Genomic DNA, 12,992 nt, shown 5'->3' with positions numbered 1-12,992 from the left:
TGCTTCATTACACAGATCAACAATCCAGACTAGTGACCACTGAAAAAGTCAAGTACCACATGGCAATACTTGGCCTGGGAAATAGATGCTCCTCCCCATGGGAAAGACCAGAGAAGGTGCCCAAAGGGGCACCAGATGTCTCTTAAGTAATGGACAAGCTAATGCATGAACATCCCTACCCAGAAAGCAACCCTCTTTGGATGTAAAAAATGCACTGTGTTGCAGTTTTATTTAAAGCATGATCATTTGTCATGCCTTAGGCTTTATTCTTTGGTCAGGGTGCAAAATATAACTAATTCCAGGTCCTTGCTGTGTGAAATTTGAATGTATTATCCTTGACAAACACATACCTAAGTATTAGGAAGACAGAGGACATTTTCAATATGATTGGCAGTATAAATGGTTTCTTGTTAACTGTCTTCTCAGCTGTGGACATTAGTCGGAGTTCTGTTTTTAACTCTGGTATACAAATATAGGTCTGATAGAGCAGTGGAGGAGGAAAGGGAGTTTGAAAGGATACTTGTGAGTAATCAGGAAACTTTGGACGTTGACTAGGAATAGGCTTTGCTCCTTAGTCTCCTTCTTACCTGTTACGGTCATAGTGGTATTGTGCTATGTTTTTCTTATGCAGAGAAGTAAGCTTCATGTCAAGACCCAGGATGACAGCTAATGAGGCTTATGCTCGTGTCCAGGATGTTTCTTTTCCTAGTGAAGAACCGCCACCTCTGCTGTTTCAGCCAATGACCCTGAACACAGACGCCACAGTCACTACTGCTTGCCTTAAAGATTAGCCAGGTCTCTCCCTAACGAAGTATTTTAATACTGGCAAAACACTAAGCTGAGCACTTGTCAAATCTAACTTGAACACACTGGGTTATGGTCTTGGTCTGCTCTGTAGTAACTCAGAGCCGCTGCTTACAGAAAAGTTCACCTTTTCCACTACAACTTTCATTGGATACATTATTTCATTTTTGTTGTTTACATTTAAAAAAGTTTCCAAATTCGTTTTCAGGCCTGAAAATAAGACAGGTATTGGCTTATGACAGATTCTCTTTTGGTGCAGTTACCTGTATTTTTGAATACTTGCTCTATTTATTCATATTTTCAATTCTTGCTATTACCTTATATAGGGATAATGCAACTGTACACAAAAAATAATTCCTTCTAGAGATTAATCCCTTAGCTCTTGAAAACTGGAAGAGCTACTTGGTGGAAAGCCAGTCACCTTTTAACTGAATTCAGGCTCTGGAAAGGACCAAAGTCATAGCCCTAATTCTAATAATAGCTCATTGTAGAGCTCCCCTGATAACATCTGGAAACTTCAAGAATCTTTTACATCTAACACTTTAAGTTCACCTGTACGAAGGCGTAGTAACAGACTAGGAGATAACAGAGGACTTGTGAGATAACAGACCAAAGTCCTTCTTGGATGCGTCCAGCCTCAGAGAGGTGAAGAAGGCACCTGAGAACAAAGAATACCTGGAGTCAAGAGTCCTTAAAGCTTGTGCCCTCTTCCTTTCAAATTTGTCTTTGAAATCAGTGCAACGATTCCTGGATTATCTGTTACAGATGTTCCTGAATCTCTACATTTTACTTGGTATTTCCTCTAGAGCTGTCACTGGATATTAGCTGAGATCATGCATGTGTCGGAGAAATGTGCTGGCTGCACTATCAATAGAGTGAATGGGTATATTGGTGACCCGACCATGAGGGCAGTGTCTGACTTCACAGCTATTAAAGGTGTTATCCTTGCCAAGCCGGAACAGGTGCAGAGACACACTGACTAGTTGTACTCTTGCAATATGATGTTTGGAAGAGAACTGACGACCGTGATGTAAAGTGTGGGGAGAAGGGAAAGCTACTTAAAATACACGTTCCGAAATCAGTATGCTTTGAGCCATTTCAAATTTACTAAGTGTAAAGCACTAATATCCCATGAATACTAATAGTATCCTGTGAACACTCAGATGTTTCTATGATACACTAAAAAGCCTCAGATTCCACCCAGGACAGTGAGACTGTTGTGTATAAAATCATGACAGGTCTTGTGACTATAAACTTTCATAAGGCCCCAAAATATTAGAATTAAGATGTGTCCCTTAGTAGAAAGTACATTTAAAAATAAAAGGAGTTCCACTTCACAGAGTTACCTCGTAAGACTGGGACTTTCCCATGTTTACCCCTTTTTATTATTATTTTTTTAATTTTAATTTTTTAGGTAATTACTACTAATGAAAAATCCTATGAAGACCCACAGGAAGCCTTCACGCTTCATCTAGAAATAAATAGAGAAGTCTAAAATTCCTGATTAAACACCTGATAGTAAATGGAAGGATACTGGGGGGCAAATTCTGGGGAAGATAAAGAGAAAATGAAGCTTGACGAGGACAGACTTCCTGTTAAACGTAGGGGAACTGAACATACTAGTTTCCCTCTAATCTCATAAAAAGGCCACTACAGTAATAGTGAAGGCATAAAGAACAACCCAAAGAAAAAGAGGAGGGTAGAGACAGCAACAAACTGCTGGAAGCTGGACAACAGAAGGATGACACTGAAAGCAGAGTCAAGAAAGCTGAAACCTAAATCAGCTGTGTAAAAACCCAGAAGCAAGCCTAGAAAGGAAAATTACAGGCATCAGATACTTTTGAAGGTAATGTCAGGTGGAACTGAAAATACAAGAATTGATTGCAAGATCCCAGATTTCCTTCCTCATCATTTGCAACAAGGTATTAGCTACCCATCCTGCCTTCCACCACCCTAAAATTAAAGGTTCATTTCCTACTGATGTTGAACTAGAGAGAATCTGAAGTCAGGGGCACCAGGTATGATCTACTAGAAAAGAATTAAGAGAAAGTTTTTATACCGCTTGGTGAGATGCTTCCCAGGCCCCTTTCTCCACAGGCTCTGAGAGGTCCAACAAGCCTATATCCTCAAGGCAGGAGTTTGGAGGGTCCCTCTATGTGAAAACTGTCCCATAGACCTAGATAACAGTTGACAAGCTCTTTCCATGTGCAAATAACTTCTAAATAGCATTTATTTGCTTTTTACTGTCCCCCTCTTCAATATGAAAAGCTGGCCACATGTTTGAACCTCTTACACTGAAAACTGGAGATCAAAACAAAACAACAAATCAAAAAATAAAAGCTTGGCAGCTCTTTCTGCCCAAGGGTCCTCCTGTCTCTGTACTTTAGTAAAATCACTATATAAATAAATAAAGCTCAGAGGCATCAGAGAAAGGGAGCAGGGGAGGAAAAGGAAACAACAAACCCTGTAACATCCTCACAGTTCAGAGGATACTGCATCCATAAAAGAACAGGACACTATGAAAAAAAAAACAAACAAGGGCAAACAATTCTTGAAATATAAAGATGAATGCTTCAGTTCTAAACCATTTCCAAACCATTTATTGAATTTAGTTCCCAGAAACTAGAAGAAAAAAGAAGGAAAAGCAAAACCAAGAAAATCAAAGGATCAGTCTGGTCACTCCAATGTCAAAATGCCAGGAATACCAGAAAAAGAAAAGAGAAAAATAGAGAAGAAATTAATAGAAGTCTGTAAGAAAATTTCTCAGAGCTTAAGGACACATTTCCAGATTAAAAGACTCACCTTGAAGAGAGAAAATTCTAAAAACTTTTGAGAGCTGGGGGCATCAAACATCATTATACATCTTAACAACAACCTGAGAAGCTAGAAAGCAATGGAGCTATAATTTTCAAATTCTGTGAAGACAACTGTTTCCAGAATTGTTAGCAATCAAATGTTATGGCAGAATAACATTTTGAGACATGGAAGGCTTCAAAAAATTAACTACTTTTGCACACTTTTTACTAATTTTGCACCCTTGCAGTAATTTCCTGGATGATGTGCTCTAGCTTAAATGATAAAGTACAGCAGCAGAGGAAAAATGGGATCCAGGAGAAAGATCCAGCAGAGGAGAGAGGTCAAGGTAATCCCTAGGGAGATTCCAGGGTGAGTGCTATAATGCAGACCTAGAAAATAACCAATCTTTACTGTACCAAAAGGATGGAGGGCCCTAGAGAGGTCCTTGTATCTGTTAAAGGTTAAAATGAAGGTTACTTGACACTTTTTGAACAGAATGAGATTTTTACTTTTGGAGGAGTTTGGAGATGACTCAGTGATAGATCCATGCAAAACCAAATGGAAAAAAAAAGGGGGAGGTAATTATAAACTCTAAGGAAAAAGATGTAGAAGAAAAGAAATTTAACTAATATGTTACATGGCTCATCTTTGAAAAATCATTTGTATAGTCACAATTTAATATTTCTTTTCATTATTACTATATTGGGATAAGGAAAGAGAAAAGGTGTGTATGTGTGTGTTAGGGATATGCATCGGATATAAGAAAGTTAAATGTTCATCAGTAGAGGAAAAAAGAAATAGATAATACCTACAACTAAAAATTCATGAAATCGTTAATCATGTTAATTTTTAAATTTCAAAGAACCAGTTTAAAAAGCTGGAAGGAGCTGTCTCTGGGAAGGGCCATGAGGTGGGGAGGAAGAGAGGACTGCTAGTTTTTGCCTTGAACTAGTTGACTTTTAATAACTTTAACTTTTTTTGTTTAATGTTTTTATTTATTTTTGAAGGAGAGAGCACGAGTGGGGAAAGAGACAGCATGAGCGGCTCTAGGCTCTGAGCTGTCAGCACAGAGCCCGACGCACGGCTCGAACTCACGAACTGTGAGATCATGATCTGAGCTGAAGTCAGACGCTCAACCAACTGAGCCACCCAGGTGCCCTGATAACTTTGTCTTTTAATGGTATGAAGAAACTGAGCCTTCTCCTGTGATACGCAGGTCAGAGAGAGAGGGGAGAAGAGGTCTTCATACCCATGTTGTTGGACTCCAAAATCAGGGTCCCTGCACACAACAGGTTCACATTAGCAGTGAAGACCACAAATTGCACAAAGAGGCTTTTGGTGCAATGGTCAAGCCAGTGGCTCTGTTCAAGATGCCGCAGAACTCTGGGAAGACGGAGAAGCACGCTACCAGCTACCTTCTCCATTCAACCCTGCAAAGGAGAAAAATGCCCTGGCATCTCCAATATCACCTTCGTACCAGTGTAGTATGCAAAGCTACATCTCCAAATCTAGTTTACCTATTAAATACTATTACTAATGTTCAAACTTTCACTAGTGTTAGTTAACACTAATATAAACTTAGCTACAAAGATGAAGGTTTTCATAATAGTATTCACACCAAACTTCAATGTTCAAGAAAACATATTTGGCATTTAACATCTAGGGTAGAATTAATTTTACGTCAACCACCTATTACTCTACTCCTACTTCTAAATGTTAAGTGCTAATCTTAACAGCTATTCAGGTTTGAGAGGGGTGGAAATGTCATTATTTGGTTGGCATCGTTGTTGTTTTGTTTAATTTTAGAGAGAGAGCAGGGGAGAGAGAGACTCTTAAGCAGGGAGTGTGGAGCCTGACACAGATATGGATCCCATGACTTTGGATTCATGACCTGAACTTTGGATTCATGCCCTGAATCAGATACTCAACTGACTGAGCCACCCAGGCGCCCCAGCATCATTCTTTTTGAGTAAATTCTTGCTGTAAATTTAAATGAAGAGATATTTTAAGCTTTTTCATACATAATGAAAGATTTTTATCACATACACATATAAAACCATTCTACAAATTCTGGCAATTTAACTTTGAATCTTGGATGATTATGGTTCATAAAGGGCAATGATGCCTCTTAAATTTGAAGATTATAGTTTGCCTAAACTAGAGATACCTGAATTGAAATTGGTAGGTGTTTTTCCAGATGAGAAAAAAAAAAAAAATGAGTTTGGGAAAACTGCCAAACCAAAACATACCTACAGTTTGAGGTTGAACAAGGAATTTTCCAACTAAAAGATACATTTCCTTAAAGTCTAAAAAGTATTTACAAGTGTAGGAGACAACAGAGTAGCATTATAGTGGCTGTAGAAATTACTCAAATGGGTCCTTAATTCCTAATTGCCCTAAGAATGGACAAAAGTGCACATCTTGCTCACCTGGCTGCAGTACTGGAACTTCTTCCAAGTCTCACAACATACCCTCCTCCTGAGTAAATGGCAAATTCCCCTTGGATAGGATAGCCACCCAGTATCTCTTGATCCTGATAACGCCAAATGCTGTCTGACTTTGTGATGTTCGTATCAGGGGAGCCCCCGTTGACTCCACAGTTCTCTGTATCCTCCTGATTTGTGAGATGGTTTCACTTGTTCTTGGGGAGATACTCCAGTTGGGAGAAGTATGGCACCAGGAACGTGAATGTGATGAAGCAGAACATTGCCCAAAAGAAAGGAGTTCCCATCAGTAATAAATCCTAATGAAAGAGTACAAGAAACTGTTTTTAAAAATACTTCAAATTAGTAACAGAAAATGCCCTTTTTTGCTATTTTAAAAAACAGAATTTGGAATTTCTGCTAATGCAACCAGACAAGAAGATGACTGAAAGCCGTCAGTAAGATGGTGAAACAGGAGGCCCTCTGCTTGCGTCTGCTCTTAGCAACAATAATTTGGCAACCATTCTCAGAAAAAAAAGTATGTTTGTGGGAGCCTTGGGATCCAAAGGTAGGGAGTTGTGAAACCCCAGTGGAGTCCAAGACTGACAAAAGGCCATTCTGAGAAAGCAGGTGCGTGCCCAGGTGGCTGACTCACAAACTGTGGTCCTGACGACAGACTCAGAAATAGCTTTGTCCCCCTATGCACTTGGCTACAGCACCTTTCGGTCTTGGTCCTGCCACCAGCACCATGCACCAGGAGACTCCTGTCTGTGTGTTGGATAATAGGACTGCAGACCTCAGTCCTGACCGTGGACCATGAAACAGCTTGTGACCCAGTGCCAGTCCCTCTCAGCCACAGTTCAAAGGTTCCTGGAGACAAACTCACCAAACTCACTGGAACGGCCCTCAACTAGACTCCAGCCCCTTCTGGCTATAGAACATGAGCAGTCCTGCCAGTCCAGAGACCTGCTGGGGGACACACCCGTTAATGCTCCTGGAGACAAGCCTAGCAACCATGTCTGAGTTTAGATCCTGAAACTTCCTTCTAACTTGGCTCCAGGCCATCCCAGCCATTGTCAGGAAGCCGTCCCACCCACTGTGGGATCGGGTGGGGGACACACTCATCCATCCCTCCAGAACCAGGTCTGTAGACACTGGTCCTGGCTGTGGATCCTGAAGAGCCCTGGGAGGTGGTTCCAGTCCTTCTCAGCCACAGTCCAGGGCCCATCTCACCTGCCCAGGGACCCAGCAGGAGCCCTTCCAGGAATCTGGTGGGAGCCACACTCATTCTTGCACCTGATAATAGGCTTGCTATATGCCAACTCTGAAGCAGACCCTTGTCCCAGTGCTAGTCCTAGTGAACAAGGTTCTGGAGTAAGTCCTGTTCACCCAGAGACCAGATAGAATCCACACCCACCTAAGCCTCTGGTAACAGGCCCACAAATTGTGGACCCCATTGCAGATGTAACAATAGCCACAAGACATGGCTCCATCCCAACTCAACTGAGATTCTGGAGGTAATCTCATTAGCCTTGGGAAACGACAGAAGAAGGTCTTTACTTGTCAAAAACAGTCTGGAAAGACTGGAAAATGTGTTTTCTCTTTCAAGTGCACAAATACCAATGCAAAGCTATATGGGTCACAAAGAATGACTCCAAAGAAATGAAGATCTATGAACTGCCTCACAAGAATTCAAAATAATCATCTTAAAGAAACTCAGTGGAATACATGACAAAACAAATAAATGAAATTAGGAAAACAATGCATGAACAAAATGGTAATTTTAAGTTTATTTTGAGAGAGAAAGAGCACATGTGCATGTAAGCAGGGGAGGCACAGCAAGAGGGGGAGAAAGAATCCCAAGCAAGCTCTGCACTGTCAGCGCAGAGCTTGATGCAGGGCTCGAACTCATGAACCATGAAATCATGACCTGAGCTGAAATCAAGAGTTGGATGCTCAATCAATTGAGCCACCAAGGTACCCCCCAAATGGTAATTTTAATAAAGAAGTAGAAACCACAAAAGAGAACTAAACAAATTCTGGAGCTGAATAATACAGTAATAGAAATGAAAAATTCAATACAAAGCTTCAACATCAGACTTGATCATACAGAAAAAAGAATCAGTAAATTTGAAGATAAGTCATTTGAAATTAGCCAGTTCAAGGAACAAAAAGAAAAATGATGACAAAGAATGAAGAAAGCCTATAAGAATTCTGGACATTGTGAAAAGAACAAATATACATATTATGGGAACCCCAGAAAGAGGAGAGAGAGAAAGAGGCAGAAAACTTATTTCAAGAAATAATAAATGAAAACTTAAAGATATAAACATGTGGGTACATGAAGCTCAAAGGACCCCCCAAGTCAGATCGACCCAAAGAAGCTTATCCTGAGACACATAATAATCAAACTGTTAAAACTCAAAGCTTGAGAATTCTGAAAACAGCAAGAGAAAAAATAACTTTACACGCACAAAGAAACCCCCACAGTCTATCAGATTTCTTAGCAGAAACCTTGCAGGCTAGAGGGAGCAGAATGACATATTCAAAGTGCTGAAAGAAAACAAAAAACTGCCAACCAAAGCCACTAAACCCAACAAAACTGTCCTTTGGAAGTGAAGGAGTGATAAAACCATTCCGAGCCTCACACAAGATTAGGGTAGCTCATCACCACCAGATCAGTCTTACAAGAAATGCTAGAGGGAATTCTTCAAGTTGAAAGGAAATGATGCTATGTAACAAAAGGAAAGTATACAACTCACTGGTAAAGGTAAATACATAGTCTAATTCAGAATATGGTAATAATATAATGGTTTATAAATCACTTTTATCCCTAGTATAAAAGTTAGAAGACAACAGTATTAAAAATAACTACCACTGCAATAATTGGTTACTGGATGACAATATAAAAAGAAGTAAAGTGTGACATCAATTGCATAAAGTGCAGGGGAAGGAGAAGAAAAAGTATAGAGGGTTTTTCTTTCTTTTTTTCCCCAATATACAGGCAGCACAATCTTGTTTATTTTTATTTATTTGTTAAGTAATCTCTATGCCCAGCAGGGGCTTGAACTCACAACCCTGAGATTAAGAGTAGCATGCACTACTGACTGAGCCTGCCAGGTGCCCCAAAGTATAGAGTATTTGTATGTGATTGAACATAAGTTGTTATCAGGTTATAGGATGTTTCATGTAAACCTAATGGTAACCATAAAGCAAAATCTATATAGATAGATACAAAAAAAGATATAGGGAAGGGAATTAAAGCATACCACTACAAAAAATAAATAACAAAGGAAGATAGCAAGAGAGGGAAAAAGGAACAAAGGAGCTGAGAAATAATCAGAAAACAATAAAATGGCAACAGTAAGTTCTTATCAATAATTACTTTAAATGTTGAGAATAAATTCTTCAGTCAAAAGACAGAATGATTGAGTCTGGTAAAAATACAAGATCCAATAATATACTGCCTATAAGAGACTCACTTTAGTTTTAGGTACACACCACAGGTTGAAAATGAAGGTGTGGAAAAAAGATATTCCATGCAAATGGTAACCAAAAGAGACCAGAAGTAGCTCTAACTTATAACAGATAAAATAAAATTTCATTTAAACTCGGGCACAACAGACAAGGAAGGTCACTTGTGATAAAATGATAAAGGGCTCACTTCATAAAGTGAACAAAACAATTATAAATATATATGCACCCAACATTGGAACACCTAAATATTTAAAGCAAATGTTAACTGAAGGAAGAAATAGACAGCAATACAATAATAGTAGGGGACTTCAACAACCCACTTTTAACAATGGGTAGATCATCTAGACAGAAAATCATTAAGGCAACAGCAGACTAGTTACCACTGTGGACCAAACGGACCAAACAGATCTATTCAAAACACTCCATTCAACCAGAATACTTGTTCTTCTCAAGTGCACATGGAACATTCTCCAGTGTACATCCTAAGTGGGGCCACAAAGCAAGTCTTAACAAATTTAAAGATTGAAAGCATGTATATCAAGTATCTTCTCTGACCATAATGGTATGAAACTAGAAATCAATAACATGAGGCAAACTGGAAAATTCACATATACACAAAATTAAACAATACAGTTCAGAACAACAAATGGGTTAAATGAGAAATCAAAGGGAAATTATAAAGTACCTTGAGACAAATAAAAATGGAAGTATAAATGTTGTAGAGAGGTCCTAAAGGTGCGATGACGAGAGAATTGGAAAGCAGGGGCTGAGACTGTCCAGGAGCTGAAGCAGCGGTCCCCTGGCTCAAGCCTCTTTTATTTTTGCAAATTGTCTGATAACAGCAAGCACATACAACATAGTATTTGGCATCCTGACAGGTCCTGCACCTGCAGCGTATTCCATACCAGGTCATGAGTACATCTGGTGCCAGACAAAACATTCTTATCCCAGGCCTGGTGCCCATATGATATCCTTCTGGAGAGAACGTGCAGTCCCAATGGCTTTCCACCTGGGAATGGAACTGCTTTTAGTTCCTTGCCGCTCTGTCCCTTTCCTTCAGGACATTCTTACGGTGCCTCCAGCTTCTTGTTCTCCAACAAAATGTCATGCCACACTTAGGGGATGCAGCAAAAGCAGTCCTAAAGTGGAAAGTTTATAGTAATAAACACCTACTTTATGAAAAAGGAAAGATCTCAAACAAACAAGCTAACTTAAATCTTCAAGGAACTAGTAAAAGAAGAACAAAGTCCAAGGTTAGCAGAAGGAAGGAAACAATAAAGAGCTGAAATAAATGAAGTAAATACTAGAAAAATAGAAAAAAAAACAATGTTTTTTTGAAAGATAAACAAAACTGACAAGCCTTTAGACTGACCAAGAAAAAAGAGGATTCAAATAAATACATTAATGAAAGAGGAGACATTAACATTGGTATCACAGAAAAACAAAGGATTACAAGAGACACTATGAACAATTGTATGCCAACAAACTGGACAACTTGGAAGAAATGGATAAATCCCTAGAAACACACAACTTATCGAGACTAAATAATGATGAAACAAAATATCTGAACAGACTAATAACGAGTAAGGAGATTGAAGCATAAAACAAAAAACCGCCCAACAAAGACAAACCTAGGACCAGATAGCATCATGGATGAACTCTACCAAACATTTAAAGAATTAACATCAATCCTTTTCAAATTCTTCCAAAAAATTAAAGAGGAGGGAGCAGTTCAAAATTCACTTTATGACTCTGTCTCTGTCTCCAAAATTCACTTTATGAGGCCAACAATGCCCTCATACCAAAGCCTACAGGAAAAGAAAATCACAGGCCAATATCGTTCATGAACACAAATGCAAAAAAATCCTCAACAAAATGCTAGCACATGAAGTTCAAAAACACATTAAAAAAAATAAAACATACATTGTGGGGCACCTGGGGAGCTTGGTCAGTTAAGTGTCTGATTCTTAATCTACACTCAGGTCTTGATCTCAGGGTTTTGAGTTCAAACCCCACTTTAGGTGCCACGCTGGATATGAAGCCTACTTACAAAAAATCATACATTGCAACCAAATTGGATTTATCCCTGGGATGCAAGGATGATTCAACATAAACAATTCAGTAAACATGGTATACCACATTAGCAGAATAAAGGATTAAAATCATGTGATGATCTCAATAGATGCAGAAAGAGCATTTGACAAAATTCAACATCCTTTTGCGATAAAAACTGTCAACAAATCAGGCATAGAAGCAATGTACCTCAACATAATAAAGACCATGTATGTCAAACCCAAAGCTAACATCATAACTGTGAAAAGCTTAAAAGCTTTTCCTCTAAGATCAAGAATAAGACATGGGTGCCTACTCTTGCACTTCTATTCAACATACTATAGGAAGTCCTAGCCAAAGAAATTAGGTAAGAAAAAGAAATGAAAAGAATCCAGATAGGAAAGGACAAACTTAATTGTCTGTTTAAAGATAATATGATCTTATACAAAGAAAATCCTATAGATCCCACCAAAACAAAAACAAATACAAACCTGTAAAACCTATAAATGAGTTTAGTAAAGTTATAGGATATAAAATCAATACACACAAATCAGTTGCATTTGGTTACACAATGAACTACCCGAAAAAGAAATCAAGAAAACAATCTCACTTACAAGAACATCAGAAATAATAAGATACTTTGGAATAGATTCAACTGAGAAACTGAAAGATACAAAGTATAAGACACTGATGAAAGAAATGAAAAAGACACAAATAAAATGCAAAGATATTCCATGTTTATGGATTGGAAGATTATTGTTAAAATGTCTGCACTACCCAAAGTGATCTACAAATTCAATGTAATCCCTATCAAAATTTCAAAGCACTTTTCACAGAAATAGAAAAAATAATCCTAAAATTTATATGGAATCACCAAATATGCCAAATAGCCAAAGGAATCTTGAGAAAGAAAGCAAAGCTGGAGGCATCACATTTCCTAATGTCAAACTACAGTATAAAAGCTATAGCATGGCACAAAAACAGACACATAGACCAATGGAATAGAATAGAAACCCCAGAACTAGACCCACAAACATATGGCCAACTAATCTTTGATAAAGCAGGAAAGAACATCCAATGGAAAAAGACAGTCTCTTTAACAAATGGTGCTGGGAGAACTGGACAGCAACATGCAGAAGGTTGAAACTAGACCACTTTCTCACACCATTCACAAAAATAAACTCAAAATGGATAAAGGACCTGAATGTGAGGCAGGAAACCATCAAAACCCTAGAGGAGAAAGCAGGAAAAGACCTCTCTGACCTCAGCCGTAGCAATCTCTTACTCGACACATCCCCAAAGGCAAGGGAATTAAAAGCAAAAATGAATTACTGGGACCTTATGAAGATAAAAAGCTTCTGCACAGCAAAGGAAACAACCAACAAAACTAAAAGGCAACCCACGGAATGGGAAAAGATATTTGCAAATGACATATCGGAC

At 38.7% G+C, this 12,992-nt stretch overlaps 1 protein-coding gene across 1 annotated transcript in view; it reads right to left on the bottom strand.

Moving 5' to 3' along the window:
* PKD1L3 (polycystin 1 like 3, transient receptor potential channel interacting) overlaps nucleotides 1–12,992 on the bottom strand; it is a 76,035-nt gene that overhangs the window by 3,459 nt on the left and 59,584 nt on the right. Inside the window, 6 exon segments of the mRNA XM_042968083.1 lie at nucleotides 588–665; nucleotides 667–746; nucleotides 1,357–1,421; nucleotides 1,424–1,555; nucleotides 4,850–4,983; nucleotides 7,257–7,377. Coding sequence (XP_042824017.1) covers nucleotides 588–665; nucleotides 667–746; nucleotides 1,357–1,421; nucleotides 1,424–1,555; nucleotides 4,850–4,983; nucleotides 7,257–7,377 — 610 coding nt within the window.

This window comes from Panthera tigris, chromosome E2 (genome assembly GCF_018350195.1).
Source record: "Panthera tigris isolate Pti1 chromosome E2, P.tigris_Pti1_mat1.1, whole genome shotgun sequence".
NCBI classification, from domain to species: Eukaryota; Metazoa; Chordata; class Mammalia; order Carnivora; family Felidae; genus Panthera; species Panthera tigris.
The sequence above is the reverse complement of the archived record's forward strand: the minus strand, read 5'-3'. Positions and strand labels throughout refer to the sequence as shown.